This window comes from Carcharodon carcharias, chromosome 18 (genome assembly GCF_017639515.1).
Source record: "Carcharodon carcharias isolate sCarCar2 chromosome 18, sCarCar2.pri, whole genome shotgun sequence".
Taxonomy (NCBI): domain Eukaryota; kingdom Metazoa; phylum Chordata; class Chondrichthyes; order Lamniformes; family Lamnidae; genus Carcharodon; species Carcharodon carcharias.
In genome coordinates this window covers 58,484,587-58,512,581 of record NC_054484.1, presented here as the reverse complement: position 1 = coordinate 58,512,581, position 27,995 = coordinate 58,484,587, and the positions used below count along the sequence as shown (strand labels likewise).

Genomic DNA, 27,995 nt, shown 5'->3' with positions numbered 1-27,995 from the left:
TAAAACAAACTTCTGGATTATAAGCCACTACTTATTATATAAAAATAAGTAAATTTTTCATCCCTGACTACAATTCCCTCAGGTTTTCATGCTTTTTCACTCTTATTTTCATCATGCAGATAAAATGGACAAGTCAAGTGGAAAGATCCATCTGTCCAATATACAGTGCAGCTGCTCCACCACGTTTCAACTGGGCCAATTTGAATTTTTTTTTTAAAAAAAGTGCTTGCATTGGAAAGTCACCTTTTAAACCAATCCAAGTTCTAGAAGTGCATTCTTTCCCCCCACTAAACAGTCATGTTCTCTCCATGCAGGATCGGAACAGAAACTGTGACTGAGCAGCATTAGCCTTTCCTTCAGGAATTTTATTTGAAGGTAGCAATATTTCATTTCTCAATTGTGCAGTGGCCTTGGTAGACATTAAGCAACTGGATCAGGGAAAAAAGTGAATACGGTTTCAATTGGCTAATACCAAATTAGCTTTGCAGCCAAGCTGAGTACAAGAATTCCTATTCTCTTTCAAGTTACAATATAACTTGGTTGACAAGAAGAATTAGGAAAATTACAGAACTAGTTCAGGTGCAATCCCTCCAATATACAGAAAGAATATAAATGGAGCAAAACATTTTTTTAAAAACCCTACCAACAAATTGACAAGTTGATCAATGCAAAGGTGATCAGGACAAGGTGAATGGCCATTTGGAAATCATCTACCGTATCATTTTTGGCATTTCTGATTTGTTTGATACAAAGGAAATATGTACACAGCTGATAATGTTATACCATTGACAAAATATATCAGATTACCTTTAGTAAGTCCAAAATATATACCTAATTGAAATATTTCCATTGTAAAATTTTTTCTTTACTTATGCTGTTACAACTGCCCTGGACCAACTAGTAAGGAACATTCTTGAGCAATAAAATTATGCATTGAGTAGCTTTAAACATACACTTAAAAAATTAATAAATCATACAATTGACTTGCTATTTAGTCAAACAAGAGGAATGTACAGAGCTGTCCTTTTTTGCACAGCTGTCATAAAATTTCACTGAATTTCTAGTGATTTGGAAACAATTGATAATCTGTTCATTATAAACTGTGCCTCGGAGCAATTTGTTGGGTCTCCAAAGTCAAAAAGGACATTTCAAATAGTTTTTGAAGTAGGTGCTGTTGTTGAAGGGAGGAAAAGATCACAAGAGGGAAAAGGCATTTCTCATTCTCAAATAAGTTTGTCACAATTGAATACTTGTTAATGTGAAACATGCATCTAAAATACCGCAAACTCCAACAGATTGAAGGTCATGTGAAAATGAGAAAGAATTTGCTTCAAGCCCAGTAGCATATTCACCATACAGTTGTATGTCATTTTCTGAATGTACCCAATTACAAACACCTCAACAGCTAAGCAGAAGTAGCTCTGGGTGTGGTACTGAGCTACAAAAAGTCAACAGCTTCAATATTAAGCTAGAAAAAGGAAAAGTCTGCCAACTTCCATCCTGCTCACTTGTGCAATAATCCATGAAAGAAGTGTACACATCTGGATATCACGTGAGGGGACAATCCTCATGATTAATCTTTACGATAAAAAGCTCATGATAAAATAACTTGCTGTCTAGACTCTGAAGTATGGAATAGACACTTGGACAAGGTGCTATAGAACTAATCAATGCTTACAGAACTCAATGCCAGCACAAATTAGTGCCAGTGAGGGGAAGGGGGGGGGGGGGGGTGAAGCAAATGATAATTGATGTTTGTCAGCTTGTGTAGACCAGTTATGTTGAAGCAAAGGAGGACTGTCAACCTTGTCTTTGTCTGTCTAGATCCAGACATTTTGTTGTTTTTGTTTCTTCTCACTAGTGTCTTCTCTACTAACTGTTTGTAATTGAGGACTGTCTCATCGCAGTTGTAGACTTGTTCTTCTATGTGTCCTCCTTCATGTTAATTCTTTAATTCAGTGTGAAACGATGTTGCAGCTGGCTCACCCATATTATAGTAACATGCAAAATGTTGTGCTTGTTCTTGGATCTTGCTAACCATCCTTTGCTGGCTCCAAACTCTACTGAAGCATTAGTATTTCCATTCATTTGGTGGCAAAACATCTTACCCTTAGATTGAATAACAGAGCTGGCTCTCTGCTGGGTGAACCATGTGTATACCGCTTTGTCAAGAAGGCTATGGTCAGCATTTCAGACTTTTTTTGTGTCTTGCTTGGCCATCTTCAGTCTCCATTAACATCCTTCTCAATTTCTCTTCATCCTTATCCCATCCACAATGTGTTGTTTCAAGGACTCCATTCTTTGCAATACAATGCTTTTGTAGCACCTTCCTTAATCTGGGCATTAGGTTTCAGCTTCTCTATGAAGGTGTAACATTTTCACTTTCATGATTCACTACAGATGATTTTGCATTGATCGTTTTATGGGTATCAATGCAAGTTTGACAAAAATTTATAAAAAGAAAACTGGCACTTAAACTAGCCTAGGCTGCCATCTCGTTGGCTAATTCCAAAACATTTGTGGAGGAATTGTACTTCAATATTCTGAAACACTGTTCTGAACTACTAAATTTGCATGAAAGTTGCAGTCCATGACAGAACTGTGTTATAAGGGTTTCAGGGTATGTACCCTCCAACTGCAGCAGATCAAGCCAATGGATTAGCCACACATCCATTTCTATGGTACACAGATCATCAGAAGCATGTGAAATTTAGTGTAACATCTGACTGGAGTCATTTATGTGCAGTCTCCATTTGCCTGTTACTTCCCTTGCAGAAAATTGTGCTACTTTGAAACTTAGGCATATTTTATGACCCACACCCATCCCCAGTTAAGCTCCATGCCAAGTGAAGTATGCTTTTTTTTAAAATGTTGCGAATTGAATTATCTTGATAATGATTTTAATCATATCTAGTAACTGAATACAAGTGTCTCTATATGTTTAACAGAGAAATTGTATCTGGTAGTGGAGAAAGCTCACTACATTGGGATATGAATACATGACATGATACCATAAGATGTAGGAGCAGAAGTAAGACATTTGGCCCATCGAGTCTGCTCCGCCATTCAATGAGATCACGGCTGATCTGATAATCCTCAACTCCACTATGCTGCCTTTTCCCCCATAGCCCTTCATTCCCTTACTGATTAAAAATCTGTCTATCTCTGCCTTGAATATACTTAATGACCCAGCCTCTACAATAAAAATTTCCACAGATTGACTACTCTCAGAAGAAATTCCTCATCTCTATTTGCAATGAGTAAAGGCCCAACCTACTCAACCTCTCCTTATAAGAAAATCCCTCCATATCCGTGATCAATCAACTGAACCTTCTCTATACTGCCTCCAATGCCAGTCTATCTTTCCTACATAAGGGGACCAAAACTGTTCACGGTATTCCAGTTGTGGCCTAACCAATGTCTTGTATAGTTTTAGCAAGATTTCCCTATTTTTATACTCCATTCCCTTTGAATAATGATCAACATTCTATTGAATGTTCTGTCGAAGGGTCATGAGGACTCGAAACGTCGACTCTTTTCTTCTCCGCCGATGCTGCCAGACCTGCTGAGTTTTTCCAAGTAATTCTGTTTTTGTTTTTGTTTTGGATTTCCAGCATCCGCAGATTTTTTGTTTTTATCTTTGTTTTTATTCTATTTACCTTCCCTATTACCTGAACTTGTATGCTAGCTTTTAGTGATTCATACACGAGGACCCCTAAATCCCTGTGCTGCAGCCTCCTGCTGTCTTTCTCCATTTAAATGATATTCAGCTCCTCTATTCTTCCTGCCAAAGTGCATAACCTCATTTTCCACATTATATTCCATTTGCCAAGTTTTTGCCATTCACTTAATCTGTCTATGTCCCTCTGTAGACTCCTTGTGTCAACCTCACAACTTGACCTCCCACCTATTTTTGTGTCATCTGCAAACTTGAGATAGTACATTAATTTCCCTCATCCAAGTTATTAATATATATTTTAACTAATTGTGGCCCCAGCACTGATCACTTTGGCACTCCACTAGCTACAGGCTGCCATCCTGAAAATGCCCCTCTTATCCCAGCTTGTTGTCTCTTATTAGTTAGCCAATCCTCTATCCATGCTAATATGCTACCCCCAACACCATAAGCTCATCTTATGAAGTAGCATTGTGTGCGATACCTTATTGAACGCCTTTTGGAAATCCAAATATATTACATCTACTGGTTCCCCTTTATCTATGCTGCTTGTTACCTTCCCAAAGAATTCAAACAAATTTGTCAGGCATGATTTCCCCTTCATGAAGCCATGCTGACTCTGTTTGATTATATTTTGCATTACTAAATGCTCTGCTATTACATCCTTGATAATATTTTCCCAATGACAGATATTAAGGTAACTGACCTGTTTTTTGTCTCCCTCCCTTTTTGAATAAGGGTGTTACATTGGAAGTTTTCCAATCCTCTGGGACTTTTCCAGAATCTAAGGATTCTTGGAAGATTATCACCAGTGCATCCATTATCTCTGTAGCTATTTCCTTTAATACCCTAGGATTCAACCCATCAGGTCCAGGGGACTTATCGGCCTTAAGCCCCATCAATTTTCCTGATACAATAACTATCACTAGAGAAAAAGTATTTATTTCCTCCCTGCCTTTTGCCCCTTGATTATTTAGCATTTTTGGAATGTTATTAGAGTCCTTTACCAGGAAGACTAATATAAAAGTACTTATTCAACTCCTCTGCCATTTCCTGGTTCCCCATTATTACTTCCCCAGCCTCATTCTCTAAGGGCCCTATGTTCACCTTGGGACTCTCTCTTCCCTTTTATATATTCAAAGAGGCTCTTACTGTCCATTTTTATATTACTTGCTAATTTACCCTCGAAGTTCATTTCCTCCTTCTATTATTTTTGGTCAGCTTTTGTTGGTTTTTAAAACTTTCCCAATCCTCAGGCTTACCACTAAAATTTGCCACACTGTATGTTTTGTTTCTTTCAATTTGATATTTTCCTTAACTTCCTTGATTAACCATGGTTACTTTACCCCCTTCCTAGTGTCCTTCTTCCTCACTGGGATACATATCTTTGTTGTGAGTCATGAACTATTTTCTTAAATGTCTGCCATTGTTCAACAACCATCTTTTCTGCTAAACTCCTTTCCCAGTCCACTCCAACCAATCCTGCATTCATTTCTTTGTAATTACCCTTATTTAAATTTAGCACAGTTGTTTCCAAACCAAGTTTCTCACACTCAAACTGAATGCGAAATTATACCATGTTATGGTCACTGTTTCCTAGGGGATCTTTTACTCTGAGGTTACTTATTAAACCTGCCTCATTACACATTATCAGATTCAAATAGCCTGACCCCTGGTTGGATCCACAATATATTGTTCTAGGAAGCTGTCCTGAATACACTATGAATTCTTGCTCATGGCTTCCTCTGCCAATTTGATTTTCATAATCTGCGTAAAGGTTACAGTCACCCATGATTAACGTACTGCCCTTTTTTACATGCCCCCATTATCTCCTGATTTATTCTCTATCCTTCAGTATATCTACTATTAGGGGGCCTATAGACCATACCCACCACTGTTGTCTTCCCCTTGTTATTTCTTACCTCCACCCATATGGATTCTACATCTTCTGATCCAAGATTTCTTGCTATCGTACTTATTCCATCTCGTACTAACAAAGCTACCCCACCACCCTATCCTTCCTGCCTGTCCTTTCGAAAGGTCACATACCCCTGAATATTTAGTTCCCAGCTTTGATCTCCTTGTAACCACGTCTCCGTAATAGCTATAAAATCATACCCATTAACCTATATTCGTGCCTTTAATTCATTTATTTTGTTCTGAATACTGTGTGCATTTAAGATCTATTAATTATGCCTTTTTACCATTTTTCCCCCTTTGACTCTATTTGTTGCTTTTTTTTTTACATTTGTACATCCTGTCCCTTCCTGTCATACTCTGGGTATCATTAGCGAAATGGTTGCCCTGCAAAGTTGCCATTTCCCTTTGCTTTTTAAGCCTACGTGTCCCCTCTCCAGAACCCTCCCCCCCTCTATTTAGTTTAAAGCCCTCTCTTCAATTCGCCAGGACACTGCTCCCAGCATGGTTCAAATGAAGCCCATCCCACTGGAACAGCTCCCTTCAATCCCAGTACTGGTGCGAATGCACCATGAACTGAAACCTATTCCTCCCACGCCAATCCTTGAGCCACGCATTTAACTCCTCGACTTCATTTACCTTATGTCAGTTTGCCCGTGGCTCAGGTAGTAATCCCAAAATTATCACTTTGGAGGTTCTGCTTTTTAAATTTAACTCCAAACTGTTCAAATTCTTTCAGTAGAACCCGACAACTGGATCCCTCCCCTCCCACTCCAAGTTCCTCTCCAGCCCCGAGGAGATGTCCTTATCCCTGGCACTGGGCAGGTAACGCAGCCTTCGGGACTCACGTTCACAGCTGCAGAGAACAGTATCTATCCCCCTAATTATACTGTCTCCTACCACTACTACTTTCCTATTTCCTCCCCACAACTTGAATGGCTCCCTGTACCACGAAGCCACGGTCAGCTCACTCATCCCCTTGCAGTCCCCGTTCTTGCCCACACATAGTAGCCCATGTGTATACTCTGTGTAGTGATACGTACAGAGATCAATCATGAACTTAATATCCTGGGAGGAAACTGAACATTTCAAAAGCATTTCTCTTGACAAGAATATCCCATTCAGCTCAACACTCAGCCAACCCAATATATTCTAAATATAGACTTAAATGGTTTCCCCAAATTGGGAATCACATTTCAGATCAAGGGACAAATAAAGCAGCCTTAGCCCAGCTGTCAGAATACCTTTGTAGTTTACAAATCTATTTTTTAACCCAAGATGCAATGCACATGGTTCCAGGCACTGCTCTTACGATTATAGCATCACTGAAGGGGGGAGGGGGGTGGGGAAAACAGGATGAGTCAACCAATCATAGAATGGTTACAGCACAGATGAGGCCATTCAGCCTGTTATGTCTATGCCATCGCTCCAAATGACCAATTCACCTCAAGCTACTCTCCCACCTTCTCTTGATAGCCCTGCAAATTTTTCCCCATGTTAAATAATAATCCGACTCCCTCTTGACTGATTCGATTTAACCTGCCTCCAACACACATTCAGGCAGTGCATTCCAGATCCTAACCACTTGCCATGTGAAAGTCTCATGCCATCATTGCTTCTTTTGCCAGTTGCCTTAAATCTGTGCCCTCTCGTTCTCAATCATTCCAGCAATGGGAACAGTTTCTCCCCATCTACTTTGTCCAGACCCCTCATGACTTTGAATACCTCCTTCAAATCTCCTCTCAACCCTCTTTCCTCAAAATAGAGGCAAGGTCCTTACGAGTGTTGTGGAGCTGGCATAACGGGCTCCAAATAAAGAGTCTTTTTTAAAAATTAAGTTTTTGGCAGCGGCTTCCAGCAGTCCTTTTACACGCTATCAGTTATATCAAATTAGGATCCAAAATGAAGCAGAGCAGGCCCATTATTGCTAGGAAATTTAATGGAATGATCCCCAAGCAGGCATTCAGCTCCTTGTTAACATATAACAAAGGTCTATTATGTCTTTAGGTGGTCCGCTACACATTTCACCTGGGAACTTGGTTCTTTTTGCCAATCATTTTCCATTTGATAAATGGGAGCAACTTCCCCACCTATGACTTTTCACAATGAGCTTTTCTGCTCCCACGCAAGATTGAGACTATTTAATCCAAGAAATAATCTCCAAAGTTTAAGAAACTGTGTCTGAAGCACAGTAGCGTTCAAATGGCAACTCTAAATTTTGTCTGCAATTTCAGTGAGGTAGGAAATTAATATAGATTTGCAATATAAAATCGGTTTCACTATAAAAGATATGCAATATAAAAGAGCTACATGGATGTGTGTCCAGGGCACCACTGGACTGAGGCCCCTCCTCACCAGAAAGTCAGACACTTGCTCAAAGTTTGATCTTACACTCCAAGGGGAAAGACAGATATTTTCTTAGATTTTTCTCCCAATTCAATGGCAGTCATCAAAATGATTGATTTGCATGGATTTTCACATTTATTTATTTACAGGCCTTACAAATTTTGCAACAATTAATGGCACAGGAAATATCTGCTAGATCATACTTTTAGTATGTAACAATATTGGGATAGTTTTGTATTTATTTTCAGATGATTTGTAAAGTTGAAACTTGAGATTGAAGACAGAGCAGGAGAATTTTTTTTAAAAAAGAAAAACACACGGGAGTTTAATGCAGTGAAATGTGCGACTCGAGTTACTAACTGTAGCAGAGACCATGTCATTAATTTAGACTAGGTTAGGCAGGTGGTTGAAGGGAAGGGGAATAAATGGATATTGGATCGCAGTGTTTGTGTATGGCATTAGGCCTACTGCTAACGTGGAGGATTAATGCTAGCAGACTGGTTGGGACAAACAGCTATAGCCATGTTGTAACTTATGTAATTCTTCATAAAGATTTGGCAATTTAATGCAAGCATTGTTTGCACCACTTTATTAATTTAAACATCTTCTCATGTAAAAATGTTAATTATAAAATAATTGAGTATTTCATTGTATTCAGGTGGTGGGAGGGGTTTCACTTGTGTACCAAGCAGCAGTAGAGTACATCAACAACTCCGAGTGACGTTTTAATTAAATTTCTTTCAAGTTTTGGTTCGTATTTGTTACAGTGAGTCACTGGCACCCCTTTCAAATGGAGCACTTAATTGGCATTGGGTTTACGAAAGAGGTATACATAGCATCAGTCTGAAACTGTGGTTGTTGGGTTTGGAGGTGCATGTTTGCATTGTGTCTATCTAAATAAAAGCTTATAAATGGGCAAAGATAAGGGTACAGCTCCATCCTTCACCACTTGGCTATCTAGAATAAAACAGAGAGCGAACACGATTATGGCTTCAGAAAAATTGACTCCATCAATGATTTCATCTGGCTGCATAAAACCTGGCAGTGGTCATTTACACACCCGAAAAATCACTTCTTTAAAGTGAGCACTAGTGCCAAGCTCTGCAGCTCCAACCCCTTGAACAATCAAGAAATCCTGGTTCACCCGAGCTGCACACTATCCAATTTTTATATTTAACAGGATAAAATAACACTCCAACAAGCATATTCATTAGTTTCCACTGATGTAGAAAATTTCCAATACAACCAAAGAGACAAAAACCTCTCTTAAACCAAGGAAGCTACTTGTCAGAAGTATTAAACCATTACCATGATAACACTCCAGTCACTGAGGCAGAACATTAGACAGGAAATATTCCTACTGGTCTACTAAGTTCAAAGTGGAAACTAATCACCGTGGAACCTCTCTCAGTACACACCCTCCAGAATTAGTCACTGCACTGATTCCATACAACTTTTTAAAATTACTTTCTTAATATCCAGCTCCCTGTCAAACAGAAGTTGCTATTTCTGTTTTCATCCTGAGGCTTGAGACATGACATGAATTTTTCAGACATGCATGGCTTTGGTGTTTTGAAATTCAGGCTGTGGAGACTGGTGCATAAATAGATGTCCTGACAGCCATAAAGCACGTAGCCATCACCTAAACTGCACTAGATCAAAGTGTATTATAGCTTCCTCACTATCCTATTAAAAACATTTCTGAAACAAGCAGCAGAGATTTGCATATTTCAACTGCATAATAGTTCCAAATTTTACAGTAAATGCAATGCCAGAAATCTTGTGATAAATTTTACAGCATACACTAGGTCCAATATACCAAAAAAAATCCTTCCAATATTATAAACAGTAAAATGGTAACTTAAGGATCAGTTAAAAACCCTAATAATCCTCCAGTACAGCACAAACAAAAAAATATTGCCAACATGCTGAACCACTGCTTCTTGGGAGTTTTTAAGATCAAGGACAACAAGGGCGCGAAGGGTTGAATGGCCTACCCCTGCTCCTCCTACTTTCGTTCTTATTGAAATGTCATTCAACATCAAACATGTGCTGTGTATGCTTCAGCACTTTGATATTAGCAAAGCAAAGGTTCTGGACAAACTGAATAAATAAATCCTCAGGACTGACGGACCGTATCTCATATTACGCAGAGCAGCAAAGAATGAGATTTGTGTGGTATTGACAGCATTTTGAGGAAGTCAATAAACACTGGAATGGCTCGAACAACTTGCAAAAAGAAAAGCATGGTTCCCTTTATAAAGAAAGCCGATATACTCCTAGCTGGCAAATGCAGGCCACTTAACCTGGCCTCAACAAGTGGAAAGCTAATAACGAGACAAATTGGAAATGTAATTACATGAAAATAAATGACAGTTAGAAATAGCATGAGCAGGGGTAAACCTTACCTGATCAACTTATGGGCTTTTAGCAGATATGGCATCTCAAATTGAGCATGGAGCAAAACAGTTACAGTGATGATGGGTGGGAGGAGGTTTGGAATGGAGGTGGATTTCAACCCTTTATGCATAACAGAATTGGACAAGTGGGAAATTAAAATAACTTTATCACTTACCCATCAGAAACCTTTCCAAGTTCTGTACTTCCAATTCTAACAAAAGTTTCTGGATAGGATGCTCAACCAGTGGAGTCCTAATTAAACTAATCTTCAGAGCTCTTCAGCAGGGCACACACTAATGTACTCTTCTTACAGGTGAATAGGAGGAAGTCCTGCTGTTGCCAACTTCGTCACCAATGGATAGTGCCCGCCGAACTGTCAAAGGCCTGATAAGGCCATTAATGAACCAATTAAAGTACTTGTCAGGGCTGCCCATCCAACAGATGCTAATCTTCAGCCAATTCAGTTCACTCCATATGATATCAACAAGCGGCTGAAGGCACTGGATAGTACAAAGGCTCTGGGCCCTGACAATATTCCGGCAATAGTACTGAAGACTTGTGCTCCAGAACTTGCTGCACCCCTAGCCAAGCTGTTCCAGTACAACTACAACACTGGCATTTACCCAGCAATGTGTAAATAGTGCCCAGGTATGTCCTGTACACAAAAAGCAGGACACATCCAACCCGACCAATTACCGCTCTATCAGTCTACTCAATCATCAGCAAAGTGACTGAAGGAGTCATCAATAGTACTATCAACCGGCACTTGCTTAGCAATAACCTGCTCACTGATGCCCAGTTTGGGTTCTGCCAGGGCCACTCAGTTCCTGACCTCATTACAGCCTTGGCTCAAATATGGACAAAGAGCTGAATTCCCGCAGTGAGGCGAGTGTGACTTTCTTTGATATCAAGGCATCATTTGACCAAGTGTGGCATCAAGGAACCCTTGCAAAACTGGAGTCAATGGGGGGAAACTCTCCACTGGTTGGAGTCATACATCGTACAAGGGAAGATGGTTGTGGTTGTTGGAGGTCAGTCATCTCAGCTCCAGGACATCACTGCAGGAGTTCCTCAGGGTAGAGTCCTTGGCCCAATCATCTTCAGCTGCTTCATCTATGACCTTCCTCCCATCATAAGGTCAGAAATGAGAATGTCTGCTCATGGCTGCACAATATTCAGCTTCATTTGTGACTCCTCAGATACTGAAGCAGTCCATGTCCAAATGCAGCAAGACCTGGACAATATCCAGGCGTAAGCTGGCAAATGGCAAGTAACATTCATGCCATACAAGTGCCAGGCAATGACCATCTCCAACAAGAGAATCTAAGCATCACCCCTTGACATTCAATGGCATTACCATAATTGAATCAGTTATGAATGAAGGATTACCATTGACCAGAAACTGAACTGGACTAGCCATTTAAATACTGTGGCTACAAGAGCAGGTCAGAGGCCAGGAAACCTGCACTAAGTAATGCATCATCTGACTCCCCAAAGCCTTTCTACCATCTACAAGGCACAAGTTGGGAGTGTGATAGAATACTCCCCATTTGCCTGGATGAGTGCAGCTCCTGCAACACTCAAGCTGGACACCATCCAGGACAAAGCAGCCCACTTGATCGTCACCACATACACCACCTTCAATATTCACTTCCATCACGACCAACACAGTGGCAGTAGTATGTACCATCTACAAGGTGCACTGCAGCAACTCACCAAGGCTCTCTCAACAGCACCTTCCAAACCCACTATCTTGACAACCTAGAAAGACAAGGGCAGCAGGTGCATGGGGACCCTACTACCTGCTAGCTACACTCCAAGGCATGCAGCATCCTGGTTTGGAACTATATGTCCATTCCTTCACTGTCACTGGATCAAAATTCTGGAACACCCTCCCCAACAGCACTGTAGGTGTATATACGCCACATAAACTGCAGTGGTTCTACAGCAGTTCAAAAAGGCAGCTCAGCAGTGCCTTCTCAAGGGCAATTAGAGATGGGCAATAAATATTAGCCTCGCCAGCGATGCCCACATAAACAAATAATTTTATAAAGCTTGATTGGAGCAGAGTTTAGCTGCCAATCAGGGTTTCCTGACAGCAATCTTCAGCAAGTGTAGAAGGGAATCCTATGTGAAGTCCGTGTCCTCAAACACCCAGCCTACCACTTGTTTCATAGGGACAAAAATATTTTTTTAAAATTCATTCATGGGACGTGGGCATCACTGGCTCGGTCAGCATTTACTGCCCATCCTAACTGCCCTTGTTCAGAGCGCATTTAAGGCTGTGGGTCTGTGGGCCAGACCAGGTAAGGACAACAGATTTCCTTCCCTAAAGGACATAACTGAACCAGATGGGTTTTTATAATGATTGGCAATGGTTTCATGGTCATCGTCAGACTTCTAATTCCAGATTTTTATTGAATTTAAATTCCACCATCTGCCGTGGCAGGATTTGAACCCGGGTCCCCAGAGCATTACCTTGGGTCTCTGGGCTACTATTGAAGTGACAATACCACTATGCCATCGACTTCCCCAAATGAGGGATGGTGCATCATAGCAGCTGCCATGATAGTCAGAGACCTGCGAGATATGGTGATGATCACACATTGTTGCGCATTAATGGAAGGAAAACCCTCGAGATTCATGAAAGCACCAGGCTTGGCTGAAGGAACCTGCGGAGCAATGTTTGTGCAGCTCATGAGGCCCTGGATTTAAGGGAAGCCTGCAATCTGAACAAGAGTCCAATCTCACCATTTTTAGTTGCGGGAATAATAATGAATATTTGCTTTTGCAAACATGACATCAGTAAATGATGTTCCCAATGCGGTTTCCTCAACATTGGAGAGACCAAACGCAGACTAGGTGACCAATTTGTGGAACGCCTTCCGTCTGTCCGCAAGCATGACCTAGACCTCCCTGTTGCTTGCCATTTCAGCATATTACCCTGCTCTCATGCCCCCATGTCTGTCCTTAGCCTGCTACAATGTTCCAGTGAGGCTCAATGCAAACTGGAGGAACAGCACCTCATCTTCCGACTAGGCACTTTACAGCCTTCCGGACTGAAAATTGAGTTCAACAATTTTAGATCATGAACTCTCTCCTCCATCCCATCCCCTTTCCGATCCCCCTTTTTTCCAATAATTTATATAGATTTTTCTTTTCCCACCTATTTCCATTATTTTTAAATGTATTTCCATCCATTGTTTTATCTTTGCCTTTTAGCCTATTTCGATCCCGTCCCCCCAACCCACCCCCACTAGGGTGATCTGTACCTTTATTATCACATTCCTTTGATAATATCACCAGCTTCAACACCTCTTTGTCCTTTTGTCTATGACATCTTTTGGTTATCTCCACCTATCACTAGCCCTCTATCCAGCTCTACTTGTCCCACCACCGCACCCCCCCCCCACCTTAAACCAGCTTATATTTCACCTCTTTTCTATTTTTCCTTAGTTCTGTTGAAGAGTCATACGGACTCGAAACGTTAACTGTGTTTCTCTCCACATATGCTGTCAGACTCGCTGAGTTTTTCCAGGTATTTTTGTTTGTGTTTTGGATTTCCAGCATACACAGTTTTTTGCTTTTATATCAGTAAATTGTAGACTGACTGATGTTACTAATATCCCCTGTAGCAGCCTGGAACCTTCCAGTAATAAATTGTGTTTCTTTCCCCCAATTGTCATCCTGCTATTGTCCAATTTACACTTTGTCAAACTCTAAAGAAAGCTATTAAAATATACATAAGACTTTTTTGAAATGTGTTCAAGATTTTTACACTTACTCCACTTATTCAGCTTACATCCAACACGCTGACTGTGTTTGAGTTGTAAACTATACTCTTGCCAAAGCATAACAAATATGCATATCTAGTAAGTCTCAAAATTGGACAAAAGGCAATGTTTTAAAATGGATGAGATGCTTTTTATTCAGTCAACATGCCAATTTTGTTGAAACCAGCTCAAATCATACCCAGTTCACTCTCAACCAAACATTCAATACATTATCTTTTTTGTATTTTTTATTCATTGGGATGAATAGCTCTGCTCATGCCGTTTCAAAGGATGATCTCCTGCATGTTCCCTTTGCTCCATAAACTGCATAGATTACACTTATCAGTTTAAAGACAGATAATAAAATTTTCATTAAAAAATCTTCACACTCTCAATGGGATTTGAAAGATTCACATTATTCCAGCAGTGTGCTGGGAAGAGCAACCTATTTTCTGACTGATGTGATTCTATGCTTCATCAATTCCACTCATTAAAACAAGCTATTCCACCCAGTGTGCAGCTTTAGTACTTTATGCAACTCCCCTGATACACAGTTCCTCTTCTACACAATTTGAGGAGGCATAAAATTCTGCCAGCCCCCATTATTGGGCACTTATAACTTTTTTTAAATTTAAAATGTGTTGCAGTTATTTTGCTCCCATACAGAACACAAATGTAACAGAACAACTAGAGATGCTAGCAGTTTCACTTAATTATAAACAGTTTAATTCTTTCATGAGAGAACATAAAAACTGATCCCAAGTGACCCAACTGCAGCAGCTCATTCTAATAGTCTTGGGAGTTGGGAAGGGAGTGGTGGATGGAGCAAACTGTCACATTAAAAAAATTTAAATGAAATAAGCTAAATCTGGAACCTTTTCTTGCCGGTGTGGACTGTGTGGTATTTCTGTCCTTTGATTTATAAAACTTGGGTCAGTAAAACATTCCAGACAGAACGGATGATGATGTCCTATCTTTTCCGGCTGGTAAAAACCTTGAACAAAGATAAATTTGGGCTGCTTCAAACTTCGTCCTGTGGCCTAGCGTTCACAGCTCAAAATTGCCCCCTAGTGTGGCACTAGCTGACGCGTGTCATCATCTTGTTAATAAAAACCAAAAACAATATGGAATATGGGGAACTAAATTTCACATTTACCCAGAAATGGATAATTTCTCAGCTGCTTGTTTAATTGGTATTAATTTGTATTTGCACTCATGCTATATAATGTAAGGGTGATTGTTAACTTTCTAGGTGCAAGGTGTAAAAAGTGTGATTTTCTTAGAACTTTTATCCTTCACCTCAAAAAAACCCACATATTTCAGAGATGAAAGCACAGCACATTGTGCCAAATAGTTCTCATTAACTGAGCTAGTTGCAGGACTCTTAACACTTTCTTTTTGCACTATTTAGCTGTATGGTTCTTCACCCTTATTAGGAAAGATTCATGGCTGCTACACAAAATCACTTATTGCAACTATTGATCAGCCACAAATGCACAAAATCTTGCACAAAAGCTACAGCTTCAATTTTGTGTCTGGTGCTCTGAATTCACCCAATAATGTAAACGAAGGATATTCAGAGCACCAACAATCTCTCACCATTTCCACTTGCAGTGAATGCTCTTGACAGCTTTTGCTCTTAGAAGTGAAATGGGAATTTTGAAAAAAATTCTAATTTAGACACAAAAAGCTATAAACTCTTTTAAGGCCCATTTTCAGAAAGAGGGTGATCACAATCCTCTTAAATGGGAGCTGCACTCATTGGAAGGAAGCTGCTGCTGGCTGCCTGTTATGACATTGGTATGTATGTAATGCACAGATGGAGCACCAGGGAAGGGAGAAGGCTCCTAGGTCGATGGGTACAGTACAGAAGACATGGGGAAAGCGGATAAAAGGAGAGAGGGGTCATGTTTCTGCTGGACTCCAGAAACAGCAGCCTCCAAAGGGAATCGAACACTAACCTTCAAGGCGAATTGTTTCAGAGTTTGTCCCCAAGGACCCAGCATCAGTGCCACAAGAAATTTAATAACCTCACACAGGCAGTCAAGGTGAATGAACTTTCACATGGGCATCACCTATCCACCAATATATGCTCAATGCACCACCCCCATTACTCACACAGCAGCAGCTCCGTGCATTCATAACTCAGGCCTAAATTCAGGTACTTCACTTTACTGTGACACACCTTTCAATGATGCCAGCCTCATATGCATTTCTCACTGCCACCACATACCTCCAGCTATTCATCTGTGGCAGGCCCATTACCCAAAAAGGAAGAGGGCACCAGCAAAGCACTGACGAAGAGGTTCTCCACTGAATCTGACACATGCAGCCGCCAGCTCAGATACTGACCCTCCCAAACTAGTGGCAAGTTATAGATGAATTCTGCACTTGGTGAGTCATTGGGCACAAGTGGGCTGCACCAAGGCCAAGGGGAAAGGATGGTTTGCATGCCAGCTTACCAGGGGGCAAGAGTGCAGATGTGTTCTACTTCAGGGGACTCAGTTAAAGAGTTCGATGGGTGACATACAGGTAAACAATTATGAATATACAGAGATGCCTGGTGGATTGGTAGGAATGCCAGGTAGCATGTTGTCACTGTCAAGTAGTCCAGTTTGAACACGGCACAGTGTATTATGCAGAGCTTGGAATCCATCCTCTCCACCATGGAAATGATGGCCAACCCCATGAAAATACTGGTAAACCCAGCTGTGATGCAGTATCTGGTGGCCAAAGTCCCTGCTTCCATTGCAACACCAGCAGAAGCCACCTAACATCTCAGTGCTGCAGTGGAAGCTCCGATGAAGCTCATATTGCCACCATCATAGCTGCAAATCTTAGCATTCAAAAAGGCATGGAGGCTCGCAACATTCCAGCAATCTGTCCTCCTAGAAACTGCTAAGGCGTTGCCCGTGGGAGTAGCACAATGGAACACAAACCTGCTGTCTTCACTCAAAATGGTAGCATTCAGCACTGCCCTTGAGTTGCCAGCCAGCCAGCCCAGACCGCTCCTGCCCGTGCAAACTGATGCAGTCAGAAGCCAGGCAAAGATCCTGAGCTGCTTGAGGGTGTCCTGCATGGCCATCTGCAGTCTCCAACATTGAAAATCAGCAATTTTTCACCAGTCATGCTTCAGCAACTGGAGTAGCACTGCTAAAGAACACTGTGAGGCAAGGGCACCCACAAGGCAAGCACAAAAGAGATACAAAAGAATGATGTTTTATTTGTATAATTGGAGCTGTTTTTGATAGAGATCTTTTGGCAAGGTTTTTGTTGGTCTAATTTATTATAAGATTTTTGCCAAGAGGATGATGTGATTGAATGTCCCAGATGAACGGGAAGATGGGATGTACCAAATAATGGTGTAAGAGAATCAGACTCCAAGTAGGTGTGCACAAGCAATCCGTCTGGAATGAAGATATTCCGATGCTTCCCCTCCATCTCCTCTACATGGTTTCCCCTCTCCACAAGTTTTGCTCCATCTTCCTGTTGTGTTGCAGGCCCAGAGGTAGTCTAATTATAGTAGCCCCACCTACCGCAGCCTGTGTGTGGATGGGACACCAAATCCTATGCCCTATTTGAGAGGATGCAGCAACACTCCCTGCCAAATCCAGGGACTCACTACAAAACTTCAGGTTGCTTCTGCAAACTTTGCAATACCAGAAGATAGTCTCAAGTTGAATGCTTGTTCCTTTGAATATAGCTAGTGGGAGAGATGGATACCACATGTGCAGTGAACCACTGGGGTCCAAGTCTCAAGAACAGGCATCAAGTCAGCCAAAGCAGCAGTTTGACAACAACATTTAGCCTGTTGGTATATTCCCGGCACATGCATGGCATGTCCATGCTAGTGCCCTTCCCAGCAAGGGAACTGCACCAAACACACACCATTTAGTGGGCCTCCAGCTCCTGTAGTGCCAATTCCAGGCACCAATGAACCAAATGTCTACCACAATATTCTATTTATTCTATTGTGTTTCTGTCAGCAAATGCTTGTCATTGGAGTCACTTCCATAGGCTGTAAATGTTTCAAATGCCACAGAACATCAGCCACAAGCATGCATTTTTGCTCCCTGCTTCTGAATGTAAGCACATATAAATGGCTACAAAACTTGCAAATGTGGAACACTTGGGTCACCATTTTGTTCTAGTCATGCCAGCTGACCTAAACACAGGTCAGGGATATAATCTTTACATTGACATCCATAAAACTATGGAAAGATATAAAAGTCACAAATACAAATTTTGAGGAACTAAAACACAAGGGAATGGAGTTTCCACTTCAGGTACGTGATCAATTAACTGGGCACAAATTACACCCAATTTGAGATGGGGCCTTTCCTCAAGTTTCTGCTAAAATTAATTTACATATCAACAAAAGCAAAATTTGCCATGAACAAGCGCAGACAGCATTTCAGAACATAAGCACATCAACAAGTATTTTGAAAGCAGTGGAACTTGGTGCAGTTTAATTAATTTTGCTAAACATGGGTTTAACACAAGAAAAAAAGCATTTCAAATGAGTGCCTGGTTCACCATCTGAGGATTGTAAATAACTGAAACTGACCTAAAAAAAATACAGAACCATTTGCTACTTATTTGGTGTTCAGTAGTCAGTTTCTTAGCATATTCAAAAGAATTATCTTCAAAGGCTTTTACAATGTTTCCATTCATGTAAACTAACTTATTTTTAGAGCCTCTTTAAAGACTCACGAGTGCGATAAGCAAAAAACCTCCATGCTGATTAATTCAAACAGCGATGTGGCCTGTTTTTGGGTGGTGCCGATGCTTTTTAAACCAGCTCAACTTGAAATGAGTGACTTGGCCTTAAAAAAACCACAATTGACTTTAACAGTTTGGCCGACTTCTGTCGAATTTTACCAAAAACAGCAACAAAATTCCAGGCCAAGATCTTATGGATGTACATGAACTTGAATGTTTAGCTTAATTATAATCATGTTAGAATCTCAAACAAAACAAAATTATTTTCAATTCAGACTTCTTCATCTTATGGGAAACTTGGTCAATAGGCAGTCAGGGCAATTATGGGTTTATTTAGTTTTCAGACATTCAGAAGGTTCTCAAATCAGAACGGGTCATTCCATAATTTTTCATTTTTTTATCATTTTGCCATAATTTTTTATTTATTTATTGAACGGGGGCCAAATTGACTTTGTTCAGAGGTCTTTTAAGAGTCACATTGCTGTGTGTCTGGAGTCACATTGAGGCCAGGCCAGGTAAGGATGGCAGATTTCCTTCCCTAAAAGGACATTAGTGACCCAGATGGGTTTTTACAACAATGGTTTCATGGTCATCATCAGACCTTTAATTCCAGATTTTTATTGAATTTAAATTCCACCATCTGCCATGGCAGGATTCGAACCTGGGTCCCCAGAGAATTACCCTGCATCTCTAGATTACTGGTCCAGCCACAATACCACTATACCATCGCCTCCCTTAATAATGTAGTTAAAGAAATTAGAAACTGTACAGTTTCTAATAGACATAGTTCTACAGCCATCAATGTACTATCTATTCTCACACACAAGATGATCCTCCGGCCAACACACCACCTCGTTACTTTCCGAGCAAACAGAAATTGAAAACCATCAGTATCTGTGGCTCCCAGTAAAGCTGGAAAATTAATTTAATTGAATGCTGATTATTCCATGTGCTGCCAGCGCGGTTCATAGGCAGACTGAAATACTGGGAGCTTGAGGGGGTTTGGAGACTGTTTCTTTATGGATCACAATCAGGAACAGCCCGAGTTGGTGAGTGCATTCTCCAGAGTGCGTTACAGTGGCATCCACCTGCATATATGAATAGCCCCTTCCAACTTTTGACTCAGGTAATGATATAATATAGCATATACAAAATGAGGCCACAATTACTCACCATTACTCCCTCTGCAATTTAGTAGGGATCTGACCAAACAGACTGATCCACCAATTATTTTTGAATATGATAGTTTTTGGCTTTATGAGGGAAGTTCATGGGGCCAAATGATCAAAATGATTGATGTAGTGTGAAATTTATTTTGAGAATCTGGCACTGTAAACTGGCGCATGATTGTAAGATTAAAATTGAAAAATGTAAACTACAGAAGATTTTATTCACTCTTCAACAGTATTCTATGTTGCTCCATCTTGGCGATCAGTGCTGCCAACTTCTAGCATCATCATCAACAGGATTTATATAGCACTTGGAAGAAGGTGCTTTGCAGGGGCATAATCAGACAAAACAAAAACAGAATTACCTGGAAAAACTCAGCAGGTCTGGCAGCATCGGCGGAGAAGAAAAGAGTTGACGTTTTGAGTCCTCATGACCCTTCGACAGAACTTGAGTTCGAGTCCAAGAAAGAGTTGAAATATAAGCTGGTTTAAGGTGTGTGTGTGTGTGTGTGTGTGTGTGTGTGTGTGTGTGTGTGTGGGGGGGGTGGGGGGGGGCGGAGAGAGAGAGAGAGAGAGAGAGAGAGAGAGAGAGAGAGAGAGAGAGAGAGAGAAGTGGAGACAAAATGGTCACCAAGCCAATTAAGGACAAGTAACCAAAAGCTTGGAAAAGACTAGGTTTTTAAAGAGAAGCTTGTTGTAATGTACCTTTAAGGGATAATAACAGGCGATCACTAGAAGGGAAGTGTCATGTGATCCAGTCTGTTTCACTTTGGTCTGTGAGCAGAACACAGCGCACACAGCTCTGCTGCTGATGTCTTCAAGCTTTATATCTTTGTATAAATGTTCTCATGTGCCTAGTCTTAATAATTTAACCCACAAAGTGTTTTCCCAATCCTTTATGAGTTATTGGTATCTTTATAGCATTATAAAAACTCAACAAGGCTTAAAAGGAGAAGGAGATGGTTTGGAGAGGGAGGGCAATTCCAAAGTTAAGGGACTAAACAGCTGAAGACAGCCTCCAATAGTGGGGAGAAGGAAGTAAGGGATGTAAGAGAGGCCATAATTGGAGACGTTGTTGGAAGATTGTAATGTTGGAGGAGGTTACAGAGGTAGGGAAGGGAGAGGCAATAGAGTGATTTTATTACAAGGATGACATTTTTATATTCTCAACCTGGTCAGTACACACAGGAGGCGATGAGTGAATGGGATTTCTGTACATATACATGTTAGCCAACAGAACTTGAAAATTTAACCCTTTTATTAAACACACAATGACCACAGTTTTCACCTTGGTTGTCATATTTGCCTGATGAAATATAAATATGAAGCTTTGTGCTGTATGAATGTATGTGAACATCTAGATTAAACTAAGAACAGTGACTGCAGGATCTGTAAAATCATTGAAGGAAGTCTGGAACACGTTTATCATTTGAGAAGAATCAGAAGCTTACAGGTTCAGACCCAAGGTGATAGAAGTAGAAATTTATGACTCAAACACAAATCCACAGTAAACCACAACTGTAAGGAGCTAGATGAACCTAATTACTACTCTATAATATGTGCCACATAAGCAGCAGCATGCAATTTATACTGGTTAAGTCTGCTCGTGTACTCTTAAACAATGTAGTTTTACAACCACAGTACTAAAAAGTGTTCGATAGTCTATCCTTAATGTTAGTTAAAATCCTTAATGTATGCAATTTTTTCAAATTATAAGTTGTTAAACTGGCTAACTGCAAAGCACATACATCATAACACATATATGACTGCTACTTATTCAAATGACTCCTGATGACTTTTCAGTTTTCTGCAATAAACGTAGAGTTCAATTATTGCCATTGATCTGCCTACCATTTTTATTCTGTAAATATATAAAGGTGTTGGTAATTATTGAATTATTTGAGTATTATGAGCTAGTGGAAACACTGGGAAACATAGGCAATATCATACATTAAAACTAGTGATCTACAAAGAATGAAAGTACTAAAGAATGGAATAATAGTCAATCTAACTTTTGTTGAAGTGAATCAAAAGAATCAAGGGTGAAGTTAGGAGATTCTAAATTAAATGTTGTTTGGTAAGGTTGTGACCCCTGGCAGAAAGTGGTGGAAACAAAATCAAGAGCTTTTAAAAGGGAAGGGGATAAACATTTGGAAATGTTTTAAGGGTACAGAAAAAGGGCAAGTGTTCCTTCACTGCTGCTATGGGCAAAATGATCTCTTTCAGTCCTGTAGTCTTTCTTGTTAAAATGATAATTCAAATGTCTCTTTTAATTGGGGAAATAAAGTGTTTGGGCAAGCTTTATTTCATGTGCTTTACAAACAGCCAAATCTCTCCAAATTCCAATATTTACTAGTTTTTCACCTTTAAAAATATACTACTTTTCTACTCTTCCTATCAAAAAGTGTACAACTTCACACTTCCCTCAATTATAATCCATATGCCATGTTCTCACCCATACATTTAACCAATTTATAACCCTTTACAATTTCTTTACATCCTCCCCACATCACACTTAACTAGTTTTGCATCATCAGCAACCTTAGATATGTTACATTCGAACACCTCAAAGTCATTGACGTAGATTATAAATAGCTGCTAAGCACGCCACCAGTTATACCTGCCATGTCAAAATGACCTATTTAATTGCACTCTGTCATTAACTAATCTTCACTCCATGCTAATATATTACCCAATGCCATGAGTCCTAATCTAGTGTAACAACCCAACCTTGTGTGGCACCTTATCAAATACTTCTAAAAATCCACGTGCACTACATCCATTAGTTTCCTCTTAGCTACAATGCTAGTTAAGCCCTTAGAAAATTCTAATAGATTTGTCAAACATGATTTTCCTTCCATTAATCCATGCTGACTTTGTCTAATATTGAGATTTTCTAAGTGCCCTGTTACCACACCCTTAATAACCATCTCTTTTAAAACCCTAGGGTGTAGACCATCAGGTCCAGGAGATTTATTACCTTTTAATGCAATTAATTTCTCCAGTACTTTTCCTTTACCAATCACTTCAAGGTCCTCACTGTGGGGAACCAAGGGTCTCATGAGAATTTCCACTATATTCTGTGTGCTGTCTACTATCACAAAGTATTTGTTTAACATCTCTACCATTTCCTTACTCCCACATTATAATTTCACCTGTCTATGCCTCTAAGGTAAAATCAAAATACTGCAGATGCTGGAAGTCTAGAACAAAAACAAAAATACCTGGAAAAACTCAGCAGGTCTGACAGCATCTGCAGAGAGGGATACAGTTGACGTTTCAAGTCCGTATGACCCTTCATCAGAACTAAGAAATATACGCCTTTAAGGTACCTGTGCTTGCCTTCACTAATCTCTTCCTTTTTATATACTCATGAAAGTTTTGACTTTTTTTATAAAAACTTAGTAACAAAGTAGATGAATTAATGCACCCAGTGTACTTGATCTAGTAGCCATTACTGAGACATGGTTGGGCAGTGACCAAGGTGGAGAACTAAGTGTTCCAAGGTACCTGCCTTTTAGAGGAAGTAGGCCAGGTAGTAAAGGAGGTGGGTAGCCTGATAAAGGGTATTAGCCCAGAACATCAGGACGTAGATTCTGTTATTTCTTATTCCACCCATTTTTAAGGCAGAAAACACTGGCGGGAGTAGCATATAGGCCCCCAAACTGTAATCAGTGCTAGACAGAGTATAAATCAGAAAGTTAGGAGTATGCAATAAGGGCAATGAAACAGTTGTGGAGAACTTTGATATTTACATATTCTGGGTAAACTAAATTCACCTTTTAGTTTACTCTATTCTACTTTCTTGCTCTTCACCAATTTCTTGGTCAGGCTTCGCTTATTTTTAAAACCCTCCCAATCCTCAAGTTGTAAATCCCTAATTTCCCTGGTTTCATGTTTCTTCTCTAGTAGAGTTTTTAATTCCTTAAAAGCAATGAATATTTGTTGAAAATTATGAAAATATTTCTTTACTTATTTTCCATTGTTTCTCTACCATTATAGCATAATTAAATTCCCAATCTACATCAACCAATTCATCCCTCATACCTCCATAATTGGTTATTTAAATTTGAACCCTATAGTCTCAGACGTAACCACATCACTCTCAAACTTAATATAAAATTCTTTATTCTGATCACTCTCCTCAGAAGATCCTTTACAATAAGTTTACTAATTGACTCATTACACAATACAAAATCTAAAGGAGCCTTTTCCCTAGTTGGTCCTTCAAGATATTGTTCTGGAAAACTGTCCTAAATGTGTGCCATGAACTCATCTTCCAAGTTAGAAAGGCTAATTTACTTTACCCAGAATATATAAATATGAAAGTCCTCCACAAATATTGCATTGCCCTTATTGCATGCTCCTGATTTTCCGACTTATACTCTGTCCTACACTGATTACAGTTTGGGGGCCTATAAGCTACTCCCGCCGGTGTTTTCTGCCTTAAAAATGGGTGGAATAAGAAATAACAGAATCTACGTCCTGATGTTCTGGGCCAATACCCTTTATCAGGCTACCCACCTCCTTTACTATCTGGCCTACTTCCTCTAAAAGGCAAGTACCTTGGAACATTTAGTTCTCCACCTTGGTCACCGTCTAACCATGTCTCAGTATGGCTACTAGATCAAATACACTGGATGCATTAATTCAGTTACTTCGTCACTAATATTTTATGCATTCAAATATAGCAGCTTTAATTTTAACTTGTTGCCTTTTTTCCTTGGTGAGGCCTTGGTCAATCCTGCCCTATTACTATTGTTAAACTCTGTCCTTTCATGACACTATGCTTGATTTTACCCAAAATCGAAATGCTGCTCTACCGTCTTGAATTGTCTGTTCAGACTTATAGATGTACCCTTATCTGAACATCTCATTGCACAATCGTCTAAATGTATAATTCCATTACCTAATCTTAACGTCACAAAATATGGATAGTTCTTATTCCTCTGCCATACAAAAGTGCAAACATTTTTACAGACCTATGAAGATATTTTAGCAGACTTACATAAGACATAAAGAGCTTTTATACATGCCAACTAAGAACATTAAAATTTTGAACAGCAAACTCTGTTTATCAATACTGTAAGAGCTGTAAAACCTACTATAGTAGGTCTTTAAATAGTGTATCATCTACTTCCTGGCACATGTTTAAAGAGGACTCTGAAAAACATGTATTTCTCTCTCATGTCAGCTGCTTGAATTAAGAAATTGAAATGAACCGGAAATTCTAAGTCATGTTATTTACTTTGATTGTTAATTACTTCTCTACCAGCTCTGAAAAACAAATTCTGAAAACACATCTGATGTTTTAATGTTTTCATTTCAACAAACATGACCTACATTTGACAACTCATTTCATGCAATTTCCGAATGATTCTCAAGGAATCGTCAGTAACGTTGTTTTCAGTTGTTTCCGGTCACATACAAACAATTGTACGAATTGTGAACACAAGTCTGTTATCTATTATTGTCCTCTTGGCGCCCTCACCCCACCTCACCCAATGTTACCAACACCGCAACGTAAGTGTGATTTCCAACCAGCTAGTCCACTAACTCACTCTGGATTAGTTACTGGTACAGAAAGCAACATTCTCAACCTCTAACAAATTAAATATCTAGGGTAAACAGTTCTATCCGTTCACATCTTCGTGTTATTTCCATTGAAACAGTCAAAACCATAAAAATCGGGAATAAACAAGCAAATAAAAGAATCTGAAACAAGACTTCATTTGGCAAAGTATTTTGTTAACTTTCCGCGTTATCTTTCTCCAACACAACCCGCCACTCCCTCGCTAAATGATTTAAAGTCTCCGTGCTGATACTCAGGTTGCACTTTCTAAAAAAAACACCTTAAAATCTTACCTTCGAAACAAATTATCCAGAGACAAGCAATCCACAGGTTCCAATCAGCCCGTTTCAGCACCATCTCAGGACACCGCGTCGGGAAGCGGGAATTGAACGTGGGAATTAAAGCCCAGCCTCTGGCCAAGCACCAGTGTTGAGCTGGGTATATAGTGTTGCTACTGATCCTGCAGCGGTGGGTTTGTCAGAGTTAATTTCACGGGGTTACAGCCGTTCCCAGTGTCGGCGATGAGCTCCACAGCCGAGCCTCACACAGCCTTTGATTGCCATTGATTGACAGCCGCCTCCAGGAACCCAGCAACAAACAGCTTCGCAGTCTTCATTACTGCGCCCTCTGCGGATCCCAAAGCCAGCACTGTGTGCAATTGAACGTTTTTCAATACTATGCCGTTTAAAAATGCAACCTGTGCAGAAAAAAAATTCTTATATTTGGAGGCATTGAAATCTTTCAAACAGTTTTGTGGACTGAATTTTATTCTGTTCAAGTGCACTGATGGTTGCTAAAGGGAAAAAGAAAACGTTTTACAGAACGAGTTATCAACAACAACTTACATTTTATGGCGCCTTTAACGTAATGAAAGATCCCAAGGCGCTTCGCAGGAGCATAATAAAACAAAGTAGGACACTGAGCCATACGACAAGATATTAGGTCAAATGACCAAAAGCTTCATCAAAGAGACGGGTTTTAAAAAGTATCTTAAGTGAGGAAGAGGGAGTATTCCAGGGCTTGGGCAGCTCAAGCACCAGCCACTAACAATGGAGCGACTAAAATCGGGGATGCTCTCCAGGCCAGAACTCGTTGAGCACAGATTTTTTGGAGGGTTGTGGGGCTGGAGCTTACAGAGCTAGGGAGGACTAAGGCCATTGAGCAATCTGAAAACAAGGATGAGAATTTTAAAATCCAAGACTTTGCTTGACCAGGGACCAATGTAGGTAGTGAGTACAGGGGGTGATAGGTGAACAGGACCTGGAGTGAGTTAAGACACAGACAACAGAGTTTTGGATGACCTAAAGTTTATGGAGATGGGAAACCAGCTACAAGTGCATTAGAACAATCAAGACATGAGGTAACGAAGGCATGAATGAGGATTTCAGCGGCAGATGAGCTGAGGCAGGAGTGAAGTCCAGCGATGTTATGAAGATGGAAATGGGTGGTCTTAGTAATTACACAAATATGAGGTCAGAAGCTCAGTTTTTTAGTCTTTCATGGGATATGGGCATTCACTGACAAGGCCAGCATTTGTTGCCCACTCCCAATTGCCCTTAAAATGAGTGGTTTGCCACACCATTTCACAGGGCACTTAAGAGTCAACCACATTACTGTGGACATGGAGTTGCATGTTGACTAGACCAGGTAAGGATGGCAAATTTCCCTTATCTAAAAGACATAAGTGAACCAGGTGGGCTTTTGCAACAATCAATGCTGGTTTCATGGGATAATATCACTGAAACTAGTTTTCAATTCCAGATTTGTTAATTGATTTTAAATTCCACCAGCTGCCATTTGAACGTGTGTCCCCAGAGCATTAGCCTGGCCCTCTGGATTACTATTCTAATGATATTACGACTGTGCTACTTTCTCCCCTGTCTCAGGACCAAATGTGATACCAGGGATCTGAATAAAATGACTTATTCTCAGATTGTTAAAGGGAGAGTGCTGGAGTCAGTAGCTTGGGAATGGAGTTTGGAGCAGGGACTAAAAACGATGGCTTCAGCCTTCCCAATATTTAATTGGAGGGAATTGCTGCTCATCCAGCACTGGAAGTCAGATCAACAGGCCTTTTATTAATTTATATAGGATGTGGGCATCACTGGCTAGGCCAGTATTTATTGCCAATTCCTTATTCCGCTTGAGAAGGTGGTGGTGAGCCACCTTCTTGAACCGCTGCAGTCCATGTGGTGTAGGTATGCCCACACTGCTGTTAGGAAGAGAGTTCCAGGATTTTGACCCAGTGACAGTGAAGGAATGGCAATATATTTCAAAGTCAGAATGGTGAGTGGTTTAGAGGGGAACCTCCTGGCGGTGGTGTTCCCAAGCATGTGCTATCCTTGTCCTTCTTGGTGGTAGAGGTCACAGGTGGGACAGGTGCTATAGAATGAGCTTTGATGAGGTGCTGCAGTGCATCT

General features: G+C 40.3%; 1 protein-coding gene across 1 annotated transcript in view; it reads right to left on the bottom strand.

Moving 5' to 3' along the window:
* The window catches only part of igsf11 (immunoglobulin superfamily member 11), a 194,164-nt gene extending 168,145 nt beyond the window's left edge, over positions 1-26,019 (bottom strand). Inside the window, exon 1 of the mRNA XM_041211650.1 lies at positions 25,869-26,019. Coding sequence (XP_041067584.1) covers positions 25,869-25,932 — 64 coding nt within the window. The 5' untranslated portion in view covers positions 25,933-26,019. The remainder of the gene's footprint in view (positions 1-25,868) is intronic.
* Positions 26,020-27,995: the final 1,976 nt, after the last annotated feature.